The 12,276-nt window shown below is 39.2% G+C and overlaps 1 protein-coding gene across 4 annotated transcripts in view; it reads right to left on the minus strand.

Moving 5' to 3' along the window:
- Positions 1–43: 43 nt before the first annotated feature.
- The window catches only part of grik1a (glutamate receptor, ionotropic, kainate 1a), a 34,914-nt gene continuing 22,681 nt past the window's right edge, over positions 44–12,276 (minus strand). For 2 of the 4 annotated variants that reach the window (XM_008333242.3, XM_025065721.1), the window contains 9 exons: positions 11,257–11,370; positions 10,872–11,075; positions 10,562–10,785; positions 8,796–8,914; positions 6,682–6,899; positions 5,457–5,682; positions 2,083–2,333; positions 1,698–1,865; positions 279–415 (listed from right to left, as the gene is read on the minus strand). In XM_008333242.3, the coding sequence (XP_008331464.1) occupies positions 1,737–1,865; positions 2,083–2,333; positions 5,457–5,682; positions 6,682–6,899; positions 8,796–8,914; positions 10,562–10,785; positions 10,872–11,075; positions 11,257–11,370 (1,485 nt within the window). In that variant the 3' untranslated portion in view covers positions 279–415; positions 1,698–1,736. Of the gene's footprint in view, positions 416–1,697; positions 1,866–2,082; positions 2,334–5,456; positions 5,683–6,681; positions 6,900–8,795; positions 8,915–10,561; positions 10,786–10,871; positions 11,076–11,256; positions 11,371–12,276 lie in introns of all 4 variants that reach the window. The other 2 variants (XM_025065722.1, XM_025065720.1) reach the window with 1 other exon arrangement.

Here is a 12,276-nt window from a genome sequence, read left to right on the forward strand (position 1 = left end):
GTCACATTTACACACAGTTAGAACAACGAAGTACAACACTGAGGGAACGGCGGTGGATCTGACTTCGACACGGCCTTCGTACTCCTCTTCACCACTTCTGCTGAACAAATAAATGTTGACACAAGGCCAACGGACTATACAACATTACAACATTAGGAAACAGCTTCACCATTGAATGGGCCACACACAGAGGTGTGTGTGTGTGTGTGTGTGGTGCGTGTGTGTGTCTGTATCTTTGTTTTCAGCACTAAGTGCTAGCTTCTTGAATCCGTCCTTCACTTTTGGTGGTAGGTTTGGGTTGACAGAAGATGCAGGTCGCAGTAGCTCCACCGCGGAGTTGGGATCTTGTCCGGATTCCCCGGTAACACTGAAGGGAAATTCCTAACTCCTCCATGAGGGCAGTAAAAGATACACACTGTCAAAGACAAGCAGAAGGAAAAATGGCCACTACATTAGGGACAGACTGGGTGGATTACAGCACTACACCAGGGTCGGGTCGACACTCCCTCAGTCGTCCAGATGACTTTAAAATAATTGTTAGCAAACAGTTTCAGGACACAGAAGTTGTAAAAAAAAAAATTATATATATATACATATATATATATACCAATATACATATAAAATAATAAGTATAAACATCAAATAAAAAAAATGACGATGGAAAAAAACAAAAAAGTAAATCCGCAAAAATGTAATTTTTTTTATAAAAAAAATAACTAAAAGTTAGCCCTTCTAAAATTAGTAAAAATATCCCAGAAAAAAATAGAAAGAAAAGAAAACATTTACAGTACTTGTAAATAATAATTGCAATGTTACCAATAGAAATGTTAGCCTCTCAGAAAAAAAAATGTTAGCTGAATTTGCGAACAGTAATAGAAAAAAATACTCCAAATATTTTGAGATGTATAAAAGTTTACCAAATGCCGTTAATTAATTAAACGCTGGCTAGCGATCGGCTACGTTAGCTGAAACATAGATGAGAAATAGCCGCGGTAACCAAGGTAACTGTGTAACAATGGCGATTGAGTCAAAGGTGCTAAGCAGGGCCTGGAATAGTTTGAGGTTAGCCAGAATATTCCATTAAACTAACATTAATGTGAGAGGACACAGACAGATGGAAGTTAGCAGTGAATGTAACAGTTAGGGATAGCGCTTAGCTTATGGTGGAAAATATGACTTTGAGATAAGATCAAGTACTTAAGCTGACTTTTTTAATACCTATATTCCCTCTTTCACTCCAGTGGTTTTGCAGTAATGACATTAGATTTCAAGTTTCCTCGGTGATTCCATCATTAGCCGCGCTCACAGATTCCTCCGCAGCGTTCCTGTGTAAAATGATAACTGGAGGTCTGTGTCAGGGGACGTCCTCACTCAGCACCTTCCTCCATCGCTCTTATCCAAATTTCAGCCAACCAAACCACGGTTTAATGAGGAAGAAAATGTTTTTAAATAACTTCTCCTATCATTTGATTTCCCACAGGCTTACGTACACAGTAACTACGGAGGCTGGAATGACGCACGTGGAATAAAATCCTTCAGCTGGAATAACTACTCAACCGGTGTGAACTGTAGAGGTCGAAACAGTTTGTGTGAACCTAAAATAAGTTAGTTATGGTAGTTAGTAAGTTAGGTCATAACCAATACAGACACAGCGGTGCAGACAGGGGGCAGTAGGGAGGAGACACCTAGTTACAAACCTCTGGTTTAGAGATTGTGTTGTTAGCATGTTGCCATGGTTACTCTGCGTAATCAGCCAGCAGCCTGCCGCTCTCCAGATCGGTAGTTAAAGAGCTGCTGGAGGACGAGGAGGCGGAGTCGCGGCGCTGAAACTGACGGGACTGAACCCCGTAAAAGAAACAGAAGGCCTGATGGGAGCATGCAGTGGAAAAAAAAAGAAAAAGAGAAAAAAGGACGGAGACACAAAAACAGATCAAAATAGATGCAAAACTACAAAAAAAAAAAAACAAAAGGTGAAAACAGGACAACAGCAGCCCCTGTAGGCCTGATTTCCCACTGAATCTGGTTCCTGTCATTATTGTTGCCATTCTGCTGAAATACAAAGTGCTCTTCACCCACACTCACCTCCTCTATGTCTGCGTTCCTGCGGGCCTTGTAAATAAACTCTCCGATGGCCACGAACACAGACAGAACCAGACCAGCAGCCAGGACGATAAATATTCCACCGATGTTTTCCACGCCCAGAGCGTTGGCCTCCTTGTTGTCCTCCTCGGGGCAGCCGTTACCTCTCCACCACTTCTCCTTCATCATGTGCAGCTTCCCTTCCTCCTGCAGCTGGAGGATGGCGATGGTCACTTTGTCCCTGTACGGAGAGCCTGGAGAGTAAAAAAAAAAAACGACAGAGCTCAGACACATTTGGTTTCAGCTGTTGTGTTTGTAACGAATGAGCTCACATTTTAGGATTAAAACACAGAAATTGTACTTTGAACTGTTTTCTTAAGTAGTTTTATAAAACGTGCTTCATCTCTCCTCAGTGGATTGTTCTCAAAAACTTTGAAGTAGACCTCTTTGCGTGCCACTTACTTGACAAAATTCCAGGCTGAGATTTGTCTAAATTCGATTGGTTGTTGTGACGTGGCCTGAGGCCAAACTCATTTTGCCCCTGTGAGAATACTTTAGCATTCACGTTGTGCTTTTGAAAGTACCCCGCACAGGTCGGGAGGGAATGAATAAAACATCTTCAAGTACAACGCTCAGTGGCTCCCCTGCAGTGTGGTAACCAGCTGGGTGTCAGCGGATGAAGGCAGAAAATATCCCACTCGTCAACTCTTTTCTCTGATTTTCTAATGGCATTAAAGGAGGGTTAAGTGATTTTTTTTCCTTCTCTAATCACAGATTCAACGACATCACAGCAGTGTAGGAAATTAAAGCTTTTGACAGGGCACTGTTACATTTATTTTTAATGGATTTTGATCATTAAATATATTTTTACATACATTTAATCCCAGCATCTGTGGGCTGGAAGTTGTGATTGGTATTATTTAAATTTTTGATGATATTTAGCCACTTCAGAGTACTTTGAATACAATTTTGCAGTATTTTGTAATAGTATGCATGTAGACTAGGCATGAGCTTAGTCTACGTGCTAGTCGATGAATGACATGTAAAAGTCATGCATAAAGGCTAAAATGCTAAAACGCACTTATCATTTTTCACGCCATCTATTGGGGAAGTGTGGGTATTGCAGGGACAAGGCAGAAGTATATTGATAATAAAAATAAATTATATCATTTGGAAAAGTTTGGCGGGCCGGATTAAAAAAGCTGAACGTGCCGCATCCGGCCCCCTGGGCCTTAGTTTGTGAACTGTCATGTAAAAACTGAAAAATTCTTAAAAAAATACTCTCCAGGTCAAAACACCATGGGCTACAGTCCATTCCACTTCTCAACATGGGGCGGTTGTTCACTGATGCTGCTGCAGCGCTAAATAAAAGTCGACTTGAGCGGTAACAACAGTCTTGAACAGGAGGCGACAAAATGAGAAAACATTACATTTTCCGTCTGCAGGGCTCTGTCTGTTTGTTGCCCATCGTGCCGATCCATCCTGCAGGGACCATTATTTTCAACATGGCAGAATATTTTCTGTTTTTACAGTCGGAGCAGAGGTAGGCAAAAAAAAAAAGAAAAAAAAAAACAACAGCAGCAGAAGTGGAATCAACAGGATCATGAATAATGTGCTGACGTGAGTGCAGCCTCAGTGTCAGGTCGGTGGTGAGAACTTCCTGTTGTTTCCTGGACTCTGTTGAAGACAAACCTCCCGCTCACTCCCCGCTCTGCAGTTATGGACATTTTCTGCTATTTACTGGTCATTTTCAGGTCGATACAGCAGGCCCGCGGGTTAACAGAAGTATCTGTGACAGAAGTAACAGAAGTATCTGTGGTGTGAACCTCACTTCCACTTGGGAACATTACTGGGCAATATTTATTTTTACAAACTGTATTTGCGTGGGTTTTTTTTTTCTCTACTAACTCTGGTTTCGTCCTCCAGTCCGGAGACACCAGAGAGACATTAGATTAAAAGCCAACATGTAGGTGTAAAAACGAAATGTTGTTTGTGTCTGTGTTTGGTATCGATCCAATTTCACATAATTGGTCTGAAACCTAGCATTACTGCGAATAATTTGTCTTTGTTTGTCTATGCAGCGATGACAGGCAAAACAATTAAATACTCTTCCAATTGGTGGAAAAATAAAAATAAAAAAATAAAAGAGAGCAACCCAGAGCTGTTACAGAAAATCTTTGTGGGTCTTTCTTAAATTCCTGTGTGTGAATGGCTGCTGTGTTCAACTAAACAGGACCATGTTTAATAGTTACTAAATCAATTGTGAGTAAATAAAAAAAAACTATTTGCACAACTATGAACAGCAATATTTAGAACTTATTTTTACATTCTTACTGCAAACCATCAGCCGCTGGCCATTTGGGTTCTTAATCCTCCAAACAAGTCCAAATCTCACGTGGGCATTTGCACAAAGCAGGTGCCAGAGCTTTGAAAGGAAGTAAATCTGCAAGTAGACGATCTGGGACAACTGCTCTGCACACTTCAATATTGGAAGAACAGGAGAACTGCAGATTCCAAAAGAAATTGGAAGTTTGCTTTTGAGGCACAAAGCCACCTTTTAAAAGAAGAGACATTGAAATTCCATTCTTGTCCTCAGCTCCTCCCAGAAAGTTTTTTAATAACCTCAGAAGAGGTTTTGTATGGATGTGATTTGAGCAGTACACTAAGTGCTTGTTTATGGCATCTTTTAACCAACTTTTGAGGCTAACTGTGTGGAGAGAGCAATAACTGTGAGAAAGACAATCATAAATATGTCTCCCGCTCTGTCTGGGCGTGTGAGGAAGTTAAAGAATGAGTCCAAACTTTGGTCTCGGAGAGAAATGTCACCAACTGATTTAAACCTGGGATCTGTCCCTCTGCGACACTGAAAGAAACGAACACAAAACTTGTAGACTGTCTGTGAAGAATGTGAAAAATGAAGCGCTTTAGAGGAAACTGGTCCAGTGACATCACTGGAAAAAGTAAAAAATATATATGTTTAAAATATCTTCAATCGGTATACATAAATGGAGTCTCTTTGAGTATGTGTATGTAAATAAAAAACATATGTATAGAGTGAATACATAAATATATATATTCAAATATACACATGTATATATAGATATAGGCATATATACTGTACATATATACGTATGCATATATACATATATGTATACATACATATATACATATATACACATACACATATACATATATATACACATACACATATATATGTATACATACCTACATATATGTATACATACATACACATATATGCATATATATATTTACACATATATAAGTAGAGGTCTATTACCACACATTGTTAGTAAATACAGTCAGTACTTTAACGACTGTAATGAAATCACGGTAAGAGAACGTTTCCTGCTTCTTACCGATGGGAGTTCCAACACCGTAACCCTTGGAGTCGATGAGACCGCCGATCTGCGTGAGGTTGCAGTTCCTCTGGCTGATGTACTCGATGCTGGTGGACTCCATCAGCATGGCGTAGTCCGTGGTCAGGACCCGGGTGATTCCATCCTGGTTGTTTTTCACCAGCGCCGTGTTTTTCCTGCTGCTCATGAAGGCCCACATCTTCTCGTAGGTGGAGATCTTTGATTTCTGCCAAAGGAGTCAAACGGGTGTCAGCAGGTAGAGACAGATGTGGACACTACACGTGTTAGAGGTGAGTTGGTGTTTTTTTTGTTTTGTTTTGTTGTTTGTTTGTTTTTTCAAATAAAGGAGTTTTCTTCCTGAAGTAATTGTGTGTTTTAATGTCCTTCTCCTCAGCCTGAAACAAAAAATGGGACAGCTGTGCTCTAAATCTCCCCCAGCTGATTTAATTTGTTCATGCCATCAACACAGCTTGCTTCTCTCTACCCGGGCGGCCGTAATCACTGGCTGCAATCTGGGAGGATAAAGTCCTGCCTGGATCACTCCTGCTGAGGCACCAGGATGTGAGGAGGAAGAATGGAGGTGTGGGAAAGAAAAGTGATGGAGCTGCCTCAGGACATCTGGACACTTTGTGTCATTTGAGGTAACAGACCTTCAGTAATGACATCCACTAAAAACCAAGAAAAAATAAAAAAAACTCCAAAAGGCAGCATTTCCATTTTATCCTCATCTGCTTCATCTCTTGATGCATCGGAGCTGTGTTTTATTAGGGAGAGTAAATATATCTTCACTACTGTCTGAAGGTGTGGCTTTCAAACCATCTTTGGCAAAGATTCAGGAAGTAAGAGGAGCTCAGGGAACAAACATGAATCTCATTTGATGATATTGACATTTGTATTTATTTAAAACAAAAACAAAAAATCTAAAAACATGGTAAAATACTAAAAATAAAAACCTAAATAAAAAACTGAAGCCAAAATTTGGCAAATTAATTAAGTAACAATCAGAAAAAAAAGTCAATGCTTAAAAAATAAATACCAGACAATAAGTCAATGATAGCATATCCTAAGCAAAATATATAAAATGTATAGCTAAAATAGCCCCTGAAATAGCTAAAATTTAGCAGAAATGGCTAAATATTAGCCAAAACAATAGCCAAATTATATTATAATTACGATACAACCTGTCATTACAACATAATCCAAGAGGAGTAATCTGCATCTATACCTTAAAGAAGGTCATGGTGGATCCGTCCCTCACTGCTCCGTATTCGATCCTGGTCTGTTTGGCCAGGTCGTCCGCCGAGTCGATGGGCGCGTCCATTCTCTCCACCGTCAGGAAGGCAGCCAGGTTGGCGGTGTAGGAGGAGATGATGATCAAGGTGAAGAACCACCAGATTCCACCGACTATACGGGTGGACAGGGCTTTGGGCATGAGCTCGGAGCCTGGAGAGACAGAGACGGAGGACACAGATGAGAGAGAGACCAGGCAGATTAGGACTGGAAGTAAGAAGCTAAATGATGGTGAACACACATCAATGTGTAGTTAGAAACACTCTACAGATATGGATTTTTCAACTCCAACAGACAGACTTTTCACAACAGGTTTTTTTTTTCTTCCTGAGCTGAAACTGTTTGGTCTGAAACACAAAGTTCCAGAAGAAACACGTCTGAGTCAGAGAGTAAAATAGATCGGAATACAAAATAAGGGAACGGACAAGAAAATATATGTGTGTGTGTGTGGATGATGCAACAGAGGACGAACAGAGAAAAAAAAGAAAAAGAAAAATTTCGTTTAGTTTACTGTGGACAAAAATGTGGAGGAACCACAGGTTTAGAGTCATTGGAAAAATATGTTTATATATGTGTCAAATATGATAAATGGACAGGTAAATATAGATGGAAAATACACACACACAGGTCAGCTGATCAGCTGCTCCTAGTTGTGTTGCAGACGAGGCTAAAGCTCAGGGGCTTCAGACGGAGCCGGGCACCACATGTTTTTAAATCTTTGTTAAAAACACATTTGTTTTCATTGGCGTTTCTCACTGACTGAGTTGATTCAGTCTGCTTTGCTTTATAAAAAATTTTTTTAAAAAGATTCAGTCTGCTTTGCTTTATAAAAAAATAAAAAAAATATTTGGATTTACGTTCACCTGTATATCTGCCCACTTATTCAGTTGTCAGTTTGAATTTGCTATTTGATCAAAATGTTCTTTATCAAGGTCAATGTAGTCCTACTGCTAATGATTAATAATCAGAGTTCAATCCTAAGGTCAGAATGAGGGCTGCTACAGCGTTAGCAGCTTTTCTTTCTCTCTCTCTCTCTCTCTCCCTCTCTCTCGTCTGCACATTTATTAAAACCGACACGTCTCTGAAGAACGGACAAATCTGACAAATGTGGTTTGCTGTCAGCAGCATCACAACATTTCATCCTCTGTAGCCATTTCCTGCTGTTGTCAGTCAGTTTATCAGGCGTGTCACACTGATCCTCCCCAAATCTTCTGCCTCGAGGGCGGTGGGGGTCAAGTCCACCCTGGACTGTCACATAATTCTGCGCACATGATGTGGGAGTCGTTTCAAGGGGACTAGATCAGAAAAATCGGAAAGTACCAGGCAGAAGTTTGAAGTTTTAAAAACCGTTGAACGGAGTTCTTCTCGCTGACCTTTTCAGCTCTTTGACAAATAGCAAATCTCATAAGTAGTGATTTTTGTGCTGGGAGGAAGGAGGGAGAGGGGTGGGTTTCTCTGTTTAAATTAAATTCAGAAACTTCTCTTTAATATTTACGTGGGGTATTTTTTAAAGCTTACTTTGAAGGGTTTAAAAGAGGACTCTTATCCCGTCAGTTCTCTTCTCACTGAGAGTCCTACTACTGCTGCTGCTGCTGTTGTTGTTGTTGTTGTTGTTTCAGTTCCAACTCTTGTTTCCTTTGAAGCTCAGGATGAGGCCGACTTACTCTGTTCTGTAGAAGATACTTGATTACATCAAGTGTTTGATGAAAAGCTCCTCACACTCCAGAGTGAGGCGCTGCTTCAGACTCAATATCTAATTTAATACAGCGCTTATTGAAGATGAAGGAAAAGAATAACGACGAGAAATAACTGCAGATTTGTTTTTAGGGATGAAGGTCGGTTCTGTTCAGGTCTTTGGGTCGTGTCTGACACAGATGTGTTTGAATAATCCCCTTTTGTTTTGAATGGATTCATTGGTAGAACGACCTGCCTAATCTGCACGTTCATAATCTGGGCTCAAGCACTTTGTCATGGATTAATATAATTATATCATTTATTGTATTTAAGACATTAAATCCATGGTAACAACTCAGACGTTCAGCTTCCTACCTTGCCTCATGAGCGCTCCGATGCCGAACCAGAAACTGTTGAGTAACGTAAAATTATTCTGGACCAGAGAGGACGAGGGGTTGCAGGGGTGTGGGTTGTACCACTCGTACGGAGTAAACCTGCAACGAAATAACAGGAAATATTAGAGAAAGAACGAGGAAGCAGACAAAACCGTTCAGGTAGAACTGGAGTTGATTCAATGATTCAGGCAACGAGACGACTTCGACTTAACAGTAAAGGATAATGTCTACTCAGCGGAAACACAGCTAGTATTACAGTATAATAGGTTTGTATATGTGTATAATACCAAGGCAAAATATATGTAATACTCACCAAGTCTAAATGTTTTGGTATAGATTTAAAAAAAAGAATAAATTAACTTAAATTAAGACTTGAACGCTAGCCAAATTTAGCATACATGTTCTTTAAATTAACTTAAATTAAGACTTGAATGCTAAAGCTAAAGCTAGCCAAAATTAGCATACATGTTTAACATATGCATTTACTTATACTAAAATAGTTTATTAACATAAGAACATATCATGTTGTTATGTTAATAACAACATAATGACATAATGCATGTTAATAACAACATAATGGCTGAATACTACTAAGAAAAAGATCAAATATAACCTTTGTGAAACATGTTTCATGAGAGTTAACTCAGGAACGCCATTAATACGAAAGACTAATTTAACAGTTAAAGAAAAAGCTCAATATGAACAAATGTAGACTTTACAATACCTAAGAATTGCTTAAAAATTAGAAAAAAATATATATATAATAAAATATTAAAAATTAAAAAAATAAAACAACAAAGAATTGGAGAAAGAAAAACAAAGCAAAACAAAAAAATCACATTACTTAATGTTAGGCTGCAATTACTAATCAATCAATATTTTAAAGACATGTGGGTAAAAGTATGGATTAAAATAAAACAAAAACATGATACATTTGTTTTCGTCTCATCAAGGCCACGTGCACAACTTCATTTCCATGGATTAAAATAAAACAAAAACATGATGTTTTTGTCTCATCAAGGCCACGTGCACAACTTAATTTCCATTCAATTCACACACAGCTGCTAATCAACACTTCTGCCTGATCTGCATCCACGCTGAAATAACCTTGTTTTGACAAAAACAGCTTCAACAGATTTAACATCTGAGAGAAAAAAAAGAAGCTCCGTTTATTCCTCCTCCACAACAGCCACAGTTAAAGTCGAACTGGCAGCAGGCAGAAGATAGAAACATATTTTTTATATTTTTTTTAAACAACTACAAAAAAAATTGAAAGTTGGTTCAGTGAAGGAGAACGCAGATTTTTTTCCCCCCGTAGGTTTCTCTGAGCGTCCCTGACAAATCAGCCATGACTGTGGACTTAATGATGCGACAGTCAAACAGTTTGCATGAGATTTACTGCTTATCCAAAAATCCTCTGAAACTCCCTCACTTTTCCATCTAACCGTCAACATCCAGGGTTTCTGCTCTGGACCGGTTTTTAAAATGTGTTGAATTTGGATTCTGAAGCCTAGTTTAGCATTTAAAAAATATTGCAGAGATGTTTTATTTTAACAATATAAAAATGGGAAAATTATCTTTTAAAAATATCCAAAACAAAACTATGCTAAAGGATAGCCAGAAATAGGGGTAAATAATGCTAGGTTATCTAGAAAACATATTAATGAAGAGTTTAAAAGTATGTTGATGTGTTTGAAGAGGTAAATCTGTACTGCATGAACCCTGACCTCAGGTGTGACCTCTCACCTGGCGATCACAAAGAGCACACAGCTGACCCCGGTGCAGGCCAGCAGCACGTACAGCCAGATGTCCGGGGACAGAGGGTTAAGGAAGGAGAAGACGCCGGGGTTGGTGCCGTTGGGTTTGCGATACAGGATGCTGATCCCCAGAGTCATGAAGGGTTTGGAGAAGTCGATGACTTTCTCTCTGACGTACGTGATGGTCAGAGGAGCCACGGCCAAATCTGCAACCTGCAGAAGAAGACAGAAGAAGAAGATTGTCGTAAAAGCTAGCTGCTGCAAAGGTAAAAAAAAAAAAAAAAATCAGTGATCCTCACGTGGTCGATGAGCTCTCGAACCATGCCGTTCCACTCTCCCTTATCATTCTGGGCTCCATATTTCCCATCAACCACCAGTCGGACCTCGTACGTGAAGCCCAGGATGTTGGAGAGTTCCTTCAGCAGGTCCAGGCAGTAGCCCTCGAACCGATCGTTGCCCACCAGCTCTTTGTCGGATTTTTTATACATCACGTACGGATTTTCCTGTAGAACGAAAAAAAAAAAGACATCATTTAGGTTTTTATTAAAATAGGAACTGGAGAACAGGTACTGAAGACTAAAAAGGTTAGTGAACCAGATGCAGCATGTCCCTAACAACATCGATTTGTTTTTTTGTTTTTTTGTCTGACGTTGATGTCCCCCGCCGCCCTCACCCCGCCCTCACCAGTATAGTGGTGACGATCAGAGTCCTGTTGGCCATAGAGTCCGTCACATTGTTATTCTTGTCTCGGCTGGACTCCATCAGACTCATCCCTCGGTAGGAGTTCCACACAGCGATCTGCAGAAGCAAACACTGCTGCAGGTTAATTGAACCTCAGATTGTGGCCGCATCAAAACCACAGGAAGTCTGACTCTCCTCCTGGACCTGGAGCCCAGAAGTTACAAACTCCACAGAAACTGTTTATTTTTCTGATGGGAACAAACACGTACTTGGTTTTTTTTTTTTGGTTTTTTTTTTTTTTGACTGATTTTGTTTCACCACACAGCATAAGTCTGCTTTGAAACCTGCTGCATATTAATTTTTCTTTCTGATTCAGCGAACAGAAAAATGAAAAACAAGTGTGAGGTGAGGAGACCTGACACCGCCACCGCCGCCGCCGCGTTTTTTCCAGCCTCAGCCCCAATCATTAGTCATTTCCAATGAGTCTGGGCCGAGTGTCGCAAATTTGACTTGAAGTATTTTACAGCCAATAAGAAAATGATGAAGTACTTTTGTTCAATGAGCTGCTAAATGAGAATATCACTGCCATTGTGAGCAGAGATTTATCTCATTTCTGAAGGAACACCAATCATCACAAATACAAGGCCTTGTTTTGATTAAATGGCATTTGTAAAAAAATAAATAATAATAATAAATCAAGATAAATTATTTATTTTCTTGTGGCCCAGACATATTCTCCATATTTATTTGTTATCTAACAACAATAATTTATCATTATATGCATTTTCAGAATACATTGGGTTTTTTTTATGTGATTAAGATATAAACATGCTTAGGTTTTCTCTTCCATTTTGTTTGAGCAAATATCTTGTGTATCTTAAGGCTAAAAAAGAAAACTAGATTAGGATTATCTTTAGAAAAGCAGTATTTCTTTAAAAAAATATTAAGGAAACACATTTCTTCAGATGCAATTAATGGTTTGAAATATATATATATGTATATATATATGTATATATATATGTA

Source organism: Cynoglossus semilaevis, chromosome 19, assembly GCF_000523025.1.
Source record: "Cynoglossus semilaevis isolate Cse_v1.0 chromosome 19, Cse_v1.0, whole genome shotgun sequence".
NCBI classification, from domain to species: Eukaryota; Metazoa; Chordata; class Actinopteri; order Pleuronectiformes; family Cynoglossidae; genus Cynoglossus; species Cynoglossus semilaevis.